The sequence below is a fragment of the Bidens hawaiensis genome, unplaced genomic scaffold, assembly GCF_021521415.1.
Source record: "Bidens hawaiensis isolate Kalapana, Puna unplaced genomic scaffold, B.hawaiensis_p1.1 tig00040077_1, whole genome shotgun sequence".
Taxonomy (NCBI): Eukaryota; Viridiplantae; Streptophyta; class Magnoliopsida; order Asterales; family Asteraceae; genus Bidens; species Bidens hawaiensis.
This window is the reverse complement of record NW_027505646.1, coordinates 1-11,193: the sequence shown is the minus strand read 5'-3', so window position 1 is coordinate 11,193 and position 11,193 is coordinate 1. Positions and strand designations below refer to the sequence as shown.

At 32.8% G+C, this 11,193-nt stretch overlaps 1 protein-coding gene across 1 annotated transcript; it reads right to left on the bottom strand.

Moving 5' to 3' along the window:
- Window positions 1–212: 212 nt before the first annotated feature.
- On the bottom strand, window positions 213–4,026 carry LOC143614487 (1-aminocyclopropane-1-carboxylate synthase-like). Its single transcript, XM_077087912.1, has 4 exons — window positions 3,587–4,026; window positions 3,367–3,498; window positions 2,917–3,077; window positions 213–1,451 (listed from the first exon to the last, which is right to left on the bottom strand). The coding sequence occupies exons 1-4, from the start codon at window positions 3,752–3,754 to the stop codon at window positions 422–424; spliced, it is 1,491 nt and encodes a 496-aa protein (XP_076944027.1). The 5' UTR covers window positions 3,755–4,026; the 3' UTR covers window positions 213–421.
- Window positions 4,027–11,193: the final 7,167 nt, after the last annotated feature.

Below are 11,193 nucleotides of genomic sequence, written 5' to 3'. Positions count from 1 at the left end.
TCCACCAAAACACTCCCAACTTTGCATTTGCAAGGATTTAAACCACCATGTCATTTTGTAAAGGTAGACATTATATCACTAAACCATTAAGTCAAGTATTGTTATACAAGTTATAGTCTAATAGAAGCAAAAGGCAAATGGACAATTAAACATATAACTTTAAAAATATTATCATATTAAAAAACAGATCGGTTACATGATAGCCAAATATTATCAACATACAAAGTATATATGCTGAAAAAACTTCATCAACTGTTACATACAATTGAATAACAATCATATCATACTTAGAATTCATACACGCAACTACATAAGATTACTAACAATAATTCACACTAGATTTCCTTATACCAAAGACCAGTAGAAATCAATCTTCCAGTTTATTCTGTTCGTACGTGTTAATAAGCTGTTAGCATATCAATTAAGTCCTTGCTTGAATTAGTGGCGATCGAGCAAAGGGTGAATGAGGAGACATAATACGAGGTGACATTATAGTACCTTCATCATATAAGCGTGAAGTAAAACTAAGTCGAAGATTCTTTTGAAATGGCTTGCTTCTCTTATTGTTCATTGTTGTTCTCTCATTCTTTCTTCCCTTCTTAACAAAAGCATGTATCCTTTTCAATGCAATCTCGACCGTTTCATCATCCATATTCGCAAAGCAAACCCTAAACCACCCGGGCTCAGAGCACTGGAACGAAGAACCAGGGGAGACATTGAGTTTAACATCGGTGATAATCAATCTCCATAGCTCCATTTCCTCATCAAACGTAGGCTTCTTTAAAAGCCTACGCAAATCCATCCAAACAAAGAGTCCCGCGTTACTTGCTAAGCAAGTAATCCCATCTTTTTCAAGCCCTTGAGTGAAAAAATTGTGCCGTTTGGCCAACCTCTTCGAACTTTCCCTTAGAAAACCCTCAACGAATTCTTCATCCGAAAGGATTGAAGCTAGAAAAAGTTGAGTTTGCGAAGAGATCAATCCAAAACTCGACATTTTTCTTGCGGTATTCACAAAATGGTCATTGTATGAATACAAAATACCAACACGAAACCCCGGGAGCCCCATATCTTTCGACAAGCTATAAATAATGTGTACGAGCTTGCGGTTTACTTGGTTCATTGGTTCTTGTTCCATTTCTTGTAGGACCTCAGAAATCGAGACAAATTCAGGCGTGTTAAAGATAGTAGCCGCATAAATTTCATCACATACAAGATGAATGTTTTTGTCATTGATGAATCTCATTAGGGTTTTTAGGGTATCTTTATCCATAGTTGTGCCTAGAGGATTTGAAGGATTTGCAAGGATCAAGCCTTTGACTTTTATGTTGGATGCAATTGCATTTTCATAAGCTGATTTAAGTGCTTCTTCAGTAATCTTGAAATCATTTGAACTGTCACAGATTATTGGGACTAGTTGCACTCCAGTTCTCCATCTTAGGTCTCTATCAAATCTGGAAAAGAAATTAAATAGTTCAATAACCAATATCAACACAATAAATTGATGCAACCATGAGAACCAAATATGAACCGGTGTTGGCATGCAACATAATATTAGAGATAAAGAAAGAAAAAAAGAAGAGACGTATCATCTATATGAAAACTTTAGTTTTAGATCGAGTTTGAGTCTAAAGAATGAAAAAAATGTTCAATATTTATGAAAATAATGTATAAAAGAGACTTATGCCTGGTGGGTGGTTTTCGGTTCAAACCTTAGGTATGACGGTAGTTTAGATAAAAAAAACGACAGTAGTTTTGGAGTAGTGTTATTAATGTTAAACAAAACTTTTACATTGTATATTTATTTCATTAATTGTGCCATTTTAATTGAAACATCCGGATTGTATATCATAACTTTTATTAAGGTGTGTGTATGAAAAAGTATCAAATGGTTTTGACTTTGACTCACCAACTATATATCAACAGAATTGATTATGAATACAGGTTTTTGAGGGTTGTTTATCTTCCTTTGATATTGTAGGTCAATGGGAACATTTGGAAAGTTTTTCTCTTTCCTAATAAAACTAGCAATTGACTCATCATGTCAAAATCAATATTTGAATAGTCTATTTAGAATTCAATAAATTGAGTTGACCAAGCCAACTGGCAGCTAGCTAAGCATGTGTAGATGGTCTAATCCAAAATGGTTAACCAAACTGATTACTACCTTTTTGATACGATTTTGATTTGAGTAGGATTGTTTTATCCATATCTTGGGACATGACTTGGATGTTTTATGACGTGCACGTACACACATAACACTTAGATTGGTGATAATATTTTCTTTGAAAAAAAGGCACTACCTGATTAACTAAAACCTAGTTAAAACTTAATTATTTTCAAACTTCTATGTAGCAACAACATAGATATATTAAAAATGAAACGTAATTATTAATTTTTCTAAAAAAAATCGTATAAAAAAATTATTGACGTTTAAAAAGGATTAGGAGAATTTGCATATGTTAAGAAGATTTAGCTTTAAAGTATTGTATCATGTGTCTTAAAAACTGTAATTGCCTTAAAACTCTTAAAAGAATTATGTTTTTATCTCCTCATATATGTATTAAAATATATTATACATATACAATAGTATATTTTTACAAAAAGCATTGGCATTTTTAAAGCACATAAATTTTAAAAATATGCAAAAATGCTCAAACCACCATTTAGTGACTATATTTTTAAATATAAAAAGATATAAAATTCTGGCTTTAGTTCAAAAGAAAAAAGTTTATTCATAAAAAAGAAACATAGTGCTTGATCTTTTACAATTATTCAAATTTTTTTCTTTAATGGGTGACATGATTAAAAACGGCATGCTTAATACAAATAATTTGTTTACAAGTGTTCATATTATATACACACACAACAAACTCTAATAAAGAAAGATAAATGGAGTTAAGATATGTATATACTTACGCAGGATAATATGGAGTCGGCACAAGAAATCCATCACCAGGGTCTGCCAAGCAAAACATTAAGGATTCACTTGCTCCAGTGGCACCACCGCCCATCACAATGCGATCGGGATCAAACGTAACTCTATTTCCTCTTGCTTTCGCCATAAAGTTTGCAACCGCCTGAAACACAAACAAATTATGTATAGTAATGTTATGAACCCATGATCTGTTAATGTTATTTTTAAACAACTTAATTTTACTATTTAAAAAAGGCCCTGCCTTCTATTTCGATGTAAACACTATCTTAGATGAATGAAAACGACTTTCAAGCCCAAAAATGTTTTGTATATAATTAACAATCAACTTCATATGTGTATGTTTAAGTATATTATATTTATAGTTTTATGTACTGTATTATTTTTATTGCTGAACCTTGTTATCGATCTCATACACATTTCGTATTACTCACCTTTCGGAATTCATATAAGCCATGATAATCTTGAAAATTTACAATATCCTTAAATTGGCTAACTCCATCCTTGGTACAAATCGATGATTTCGGATTCTTTGCAACCCATTTTTCAATCAAATCGAGTGAAAGCTGAAAGAATAATTAAACTAATTAAGTAACATGTAATTCTTCATGGTATACATGAATAATAATATTATAACTTTGAACGGAAACAAACCTGGTTTTCTGCCAATCCCATTTGAATAACACCATTAGGGTTTTCTGTAAGATGAAATGGATCTTGATCATAAGCTTTCCATCCATCAAAGTAAGGTGAATTCTCACCATGTTGCTCACTTGTTGCAATCTTTGACAAAAGGGTTTTGTTTTCTCTCAAGGACACCATTGTGTTTTCTGGCTGTGTGTGAAATCTAGAAGATATTGAGTGTTTCTTGTGGGAGAATTATTTCAAAGAAACTAAGTATATGTTTTTAGTTATCTCACAAGACAATGAAGAAAGTGTAGGAATTGAGGTCATATATATAGGCATGTAGGCATGCAAATATAGAGTTGTGTTTGACTTGCATGTGTTTATTTGTGGACTAGTGTGGAATACACGAATATAGAGAGAGAAAAAAGTGACTCAACTTTTCAAATCAAGGTTATTGTAAATTACGTAATCACTTGCGTGAGCGAATGTACTTGGCAAATACAACAATACGATCAATACACTAGTCCACTAGTGAATACTACAAAATTCGGTTAAAAATGAATGAAATTTGGGATGACGAAAACGGTCGCAAAATTAGAGAACAAAATAAAATCGGTCACAAAATTAGTAACTAAGTTTTTCATGCCGTAAACCAGTCATAAATATTATTTTTGAAATTGTTCTGGTTGTAGATGCAATCATCTACCTATTTTAATAAAAAAAAAATAACTCAGACATGTGTCACTTAGATATCATAGCATAAATTTCTCGCTCAAAATATTTTCTATTTTTAATGAACATATGTATGTTAGCGTAATTAAAACATATCAATATATCATTTAATCAAATAAATAAATACCTAAATTATAAGTATTAAAAATATGGGGCTATTTATGTCAATACAATCAACATATTTATATCTTTAATGAAATCAATTCTACTGTTTTTATTAAATCAATTTATTGAATGATATTTATAGCTCTAAGATGGTAAATACGAAGAATTTATGAATGAATAACAATTTTATTTTCATATATTAATTCAACTTTTATGAATCCATAAAATTTTCATCCATCTTTTTTTATGTTATTTATAATGAAAAATCTTATCATATTTTATTATTATTCAATATTCCATTATATATATAAATACAACTTATAATATCACTATGTGCATATTTTTCGTGATTATAAGAAAATTGTGTGGAAATACATCACATATTCATATTCATTAGAAAATTTAATTTGAACTTATAAAACCATTTAGTTTGATAAAATATAGATTTTTTTATTAAATTTAATCATTTAATTTATGTAGCTTAATTAAATTTCTTTTAAATATCTTGTGCATCATACAGGTTCTAAAGCTAATTCATTTAATAAACTAACAAAGCAAGATACACTTTAAATTATTAACAAAAAAAGAAAGGTTAGTAAACATAGCGACCAGAATAATTTTAGTAGCATATACTGTCGATAGTGGTTAAAAAATAAAAGCTAAATTCGTCAGGAAACAATCACTAGATTACCAACAAATCAACAACCAAGACAAAATTAGTTGCAACAAAATTTTGTCACAAACAAGGCGACCACATTAGTGACTGCAATAAAATGGTCACAATCTAGCTACTGAATTTGATTTAGTTAACACAACTGTCGTAAAGTCTTTCGACTTTCGCAAAAGCGGTCCAAAAACACTTAGTCACAAAAAATCAAAAATCAATAAAAGATAAAATGTGTCGTAAAATCAACCACCAAAGGATATCATTAAAAGGGTAACAGGAAACAAAAAGATTAAAAACGATACAAAATTAATTATTCAAGAAGCAAAATATTGTTGTAAATCAATCGAGAAATAGTAAAAGTATTCAGTTAGGGTCATCTAGTTTCTATTAGGGTCAATATTAGTTAGTGGCCGGTCATCTTACAAGATCGATAAGAGGCGTGTTAAGGTCAATATTGGTAAGTGAGGGTTAATATGTATTGATCAAATAGGGGAAACTTCGGTAATTAATATTAGTCAAGATAAACAACTGGGATTACTTAGGGCAACTAGTGTTAATATTGGTTTTATACTTATATGGATGGTTAATATTGGCCAATTATGGATAATCACCTTTAGGATTGATAGCGAGCAGTTGGTTTCAATATTGGCCAAGGATGGTTAGTAAGATTCAATGTTGGTCAATTAGGGGAAATCAAGGCCACTTAGGTTTATGGGTATACTTTAACGCTCAGGACATTAAAGATGAGTTGGCAAGGGTTAACGAGTGACATATCATTCCCTTCATAGGTTAGGGGACGTTAAATGCAATGTGAGTTAAAATGTTAACAAGCCTTAAAATTCTCTACACACAATGATTTAAGAATCAATTTTACATTATATATAGAGAGGCCAACGAGGGTTAAACAATTTCCTTAGGGTTATGTGAAGAGAAATGGGGTAAAGTAGATAATGTTGTGCCTACGTGGAGTTAAAGAGCGTGAATGTATACAGCATACCCCATGGCGTTAGTTTCAGTAGGGTCAATATTTGTCTCGTGGTTACATATAAAAAATAAATTGGGTTCACCAGAGAGAATTAACTTCAATTAGGATCAACAATGGAGATGGTCAGCAACTAGGATCACTTAGGCCATGGGGTATACTCTAACCCCTACATGGGTTAACATGACATGACACTTTAAAGATGGATTAAACCACTCCCCACTTGTGTTAAGTGTGTTAACATGACCCATATATTATGCTTCTAACGGGTTAAAATGAACAATATGCATTAAATATGTATTAATTACTAATTGTTTTGTTATTATTTATTTTGGTAATTAAACTAAATGTTTGATTTTAAATTAAATATTAATAGAAGAGAGATGAAGTTAAATGAGTTAAACCATTTCCTTTGGATGACATGGAGTGAAAAAGAAAAAATGAGTGATGTGAAGCTTATGTGAAGTTAGAATGAATTAGAGTATATCTCATGGCATTAGGATCAAAGTTATATAGAAACATCATTAACTAAGGAAAGGGGCAAAATGCAAACATACTCCCAACTCACAAACCTCTACGTCACAATTAAACTAAAAGCGATACGAGATGCTATCCAATTTTAATAAACATAGCACACCAACATTAACTTTCAAAGACCGCATTGCAGGAAAAAAAAAAAAACAACCCTTGGCCTCCTTATTATACTGCATGAAAGTAGGAATAGTACGTCACATGGGAAGAAAGTGAGAAGGCCTTTAGATAGATTGTTTTGTAGTGGAGGCAAGGCTTTGAAGGAGGCTGGCAACTTGGATGATATCGATCTACAAAGATATTGTTGAATGGATTTATTTTTTATGCACTCTATTACAAATTTAAATACTTTCAACTTTCATTTTTTGGCTGGGAACACTTTCAACTAAATAAATGTTATCCACCACTTTCAACTATCACCTTATTTTTTTTTCTGTCACTCCCTAAGACCATTCTTTGTGGAGGGGGGATTCGTAGCCCCTCCACGTCATCGCTACGTAGAAAAACAGGCTTCGAAGTCTCTTTTCATAAAGCCCCACTTCGGTTTAATGCCTCATTACCACCTCATTTTATATATATAGGTGTGTGTGTACGCGCGCGCGTGCATGCATGTATTTGTATGTGTATGTGTTTGTGTGAGAGAGATAGAGAGAAAAAGGCACATGGCCCACCACACCTCCCCTATGTTGTCCATCTTCATGAAACCGTCCCTATACCGCCCCTCGGCGGTGTACACCACACTTACCGCCCTTATGCCACCCCACAAAGAATGGCCTAAGTAACGAAACACTAACTCTGTTATATTGCTCTTGCTGACGTGACATTTTTCAATGAATAATAATGAAAAATGGATCCCACACCACCATCTAATCATCATCAATCATCATTAATCATCACCTATTATCATTCAGCATTGCCCATCACCCACCACAACTGCTAATCTACCACTTGCAACCACCACCACCAAATTGTTCTGACAAAGATTTGATCTAACAAATAAATTTTGCTGATCAGACAAAACCCCAACTCCAGTCGTCAAGTGTGAATTGACCTCTGAAAACCCGGTTGTCTCCAAACCCTTGTTCATCATCCACAACATAGGCTATTACCCATTCTTGAATATGAAAAAGAAACATGACCAGGTAGTGTTGGAATCAGCATAAAAGGTGTCGGAAAATATCTCAGGTAGGAATATTGAACATAAGGAGAACCATCAAAATTGCTAGAAATCAATAAAATACAATATGCAATCCTCCCACTCATTGAACCAGACGCAAATGAAGAAATAACTGGCGCCGTTTTGCCGGTTTGTTCAACTGACAATTAGTTGTAATAGGTTTTGTTTCAGATTGATAAATAACCACATGTTTACCTGAATCAACTGCGTTAGGTCCAAATCCAATCATAGATCTGGCATGCAATGTAGATGATCGAACCAGATCTAGATGTTTTTTTGTGACTTTTTTCTTTCTACCAACCATGTACAACGTTTAACGAAGAGAAATGAAGTCGGGTTGGATAAAAATGAAGTATAATGGTTAACGAAGGAAGTAGGTGGTGGTTAGTGTAAGAATAATTATATATATTCATATATGTCCATCATTATCATTTTTGTTAGAATATACCAAAATAATTAAATTATACCTTATTATTATATTAGTTTGTAATTATTAATGAACTATATTACCTTTACTTGCTAATAAAAGGGTTTTCTCTTAGGTGTATATAAATATATGAGAGAATAATTAACATCATAACATAACTCTAACCACAAATACAAAATTCGTGTGCCTCTTTTCTATCCCAAATTCGGTCCCCTCAAGAACCCTAATCCTCATCATTAACATAAATCCTAAAGGGGAACTCGACCTTGCTGACAATCATGTCGTTTGGATCATACTCCGCAGTGGTGACTACTCGCTATGTTGTAACAGGTACACATATAGTAATAGGTTAGTTATATCATACATGTTTTTTCCGTTACTAATGTGAATAACTGATCCACATGTGGTATCAGGGCGATGTTGATTAATCAGTTCTTTACGTTTTTCATAAAATCATGTTCTAATTTGGAAGAATTGGACTTAAGAGTATTTATTTTCAAAAGTAAACACATCTTGGGTAAACAAATAATCCCTAAGAATTTGGACCAAACCTTATCATGTATTTGCTTACAGATTTATGGGTCTATGTGTTTACAAGTTAAAGCAGTTTGCGAGTTCCAAGGAGTTTTCGGAAACACTAAGTTCCTGGAAACACCTGGTTCCCTGAAATACTAATCAAAAGTAAACACATCTTGGGTAAACAAATAATCCCTAAGAATTTGGACCAAACCTTTTCATGTATCTGCTTACAGATTTATGGGTCTATGTGTTTACAAGTTAAAACAGTTTGCGAGTTCCAAGGAGTTTTCGGAAACACTAAGTTCCTGAAAACACGTAGTTCCCTGAAATACTAAGTCCCCGAAAAAACATAAAACCCAAAACCCTTATTCCTAGAAACTAACATTATTTTCGAGCACAAGTCTTGGGAACAAGTTCCCGAGAAATCATATTTTTCCGAGAACTTAAAATTCCCGAAAACACTAAAAGTACCGAGAAGTAACATTTTCTAAAAACCAAGTTCGATCCACGCTAACAATTCGTTTGCTATTAACTAATTAAATGTTTTGTAAACACTTACAACTTATAAACTCTTACACAACATAAAAAATAAACTTTATCATTTAAGTGTATCACTTCTGCCTAAAGGTGATGTGTTACATCTACCATATCATTTAAGTCTAAAATAAATTTTGTTATTTTATCCTAACATAGTTTAAATGTCTCACTTCTACCCAAATTTTATGTGTTACATTTATATCAATCAAAACTAACTCGTGCATAGTTAAAATGGTTGTCTCATATCTGTATAAAGGTGATGTGTTACAATTGTTTTGCACATATACTCAAATAAATTTTAATTCTGCCCAAAGGTGATTTATTTTTTCTTTATGTAGAACTTTAAATTAATGTAGCCTATTAGTTTGATGTCAATACTATACATTTATTATCACAACTTGATAATTATAAAATGGTCCTTATCTATGCCTACCTTAGTTTAATTTGTCCTTAGACCACTCTAAGTTTCTTCTAGTTTACCATCTTAATTTTCTCATCTAATTTCCATTAATAGCTCCGAATGGAGGTATCACACCATTAACTGGAGATAACTTTACTACTTGGAAGGACCTCTTATGCTTAATCTCATCTTCCAGGATTTCGGCTATGCTCTAACCGAGGCTGAGCCTCCAGCACTGACCGATGAAAGCACTCATTCTCAGCACTAATTGTTCAAAAAATGGAAGAGGTGTAACAGTATGTATCTAATGCCTATGAAAAAAATCCATTAGCATGCCAATAAGAGGATCCATTCCAGACTGTGAAAATGCTAAAACCTATATGGTTTCTATGGTATATCATTGCAAAAGATTGTCTAAGGCACATGCTAGTACTCTTATTCCTAATTTGGTGAACACTTAGTATGATGGAAGAATTCGCATTCGTGGGAACACTATGATGATGAACGACATGGCCCATAAGCTGAAGGGATTAGACATGGAGATCAGTGATGGATTTCTGGTGCACGTCATCATGACTTCTCTTCCAGTTGCATATAAAGCTTTCAAGATTAATTACAACACTCAGAAAGAGAAATGGACTATGAGTGAGCTAATTGCTATGTGCATGCAAGAGGAAGAGTGTATGAAGTTGGAGAAACCTGAAGTTACTTACATTTCCACCAATTCCAAGAATGGAGGTTGCTAAAGTTCAGAAGACTAATACAGTGCTTCATCTAGCTCTCAGAACTCCACTAGAAAGCTTTTTTGCAAGTTCTGTAAGAAGTACATTCATAAACAGAAAGGTTGCCCAGACTTTAAGGAGTGTTTGGCTAAGAAATGTAATGATCTCTTTATGATACTTGAGTCCTATAGTTTAACTATTCTAGCTAATACATGGTGGTTTTGTTCTAGTTCTGTGGTTTATGTGACCAATTCTACTCAGGGATTTCTTTCAATCCGGAAGCTAGAAAGAAACCAGAGAACACTAAAACTGGGAATTATAAAGAACTTGAAGCTAAGGTTGTGGGAACTTTACAATTAATAATGAAAACTGGTTTTTGCATTAAACTTTACGACACCTTATATATTCCTGAGATTACTCGAAATCTTGTATTAGGACCAAATTTAGACATGGACGGTTTTGATATTTCTCATGGTCATGGAAAACTTACTATTTTTTTAAGTCTCAAGTGTTCGGTTATGGTTTTTTGGATGGTGGTCTTTATAGATCGGAACTAGATGATAATTTTTATAAATTTTTGTTGTCATATAATCTTAAGGACCCACTCACAAATATTAAAGATAAATGAGACTTAGAGACTCCATCTATGTTATGGCATCAACGTTTAGGACACATCTCGCGAAACCGGTTAACCCGACTCATGAAAAATTATATCTTACCACATCTCGATTTTACCGATTTTGGAATGCATGTCAAATGCCTTAAAGGCAAAACGACATAAGCCAATAAGAAAGGCACCAATAGGATCTCTAATTTAATAGAACTCATACATACT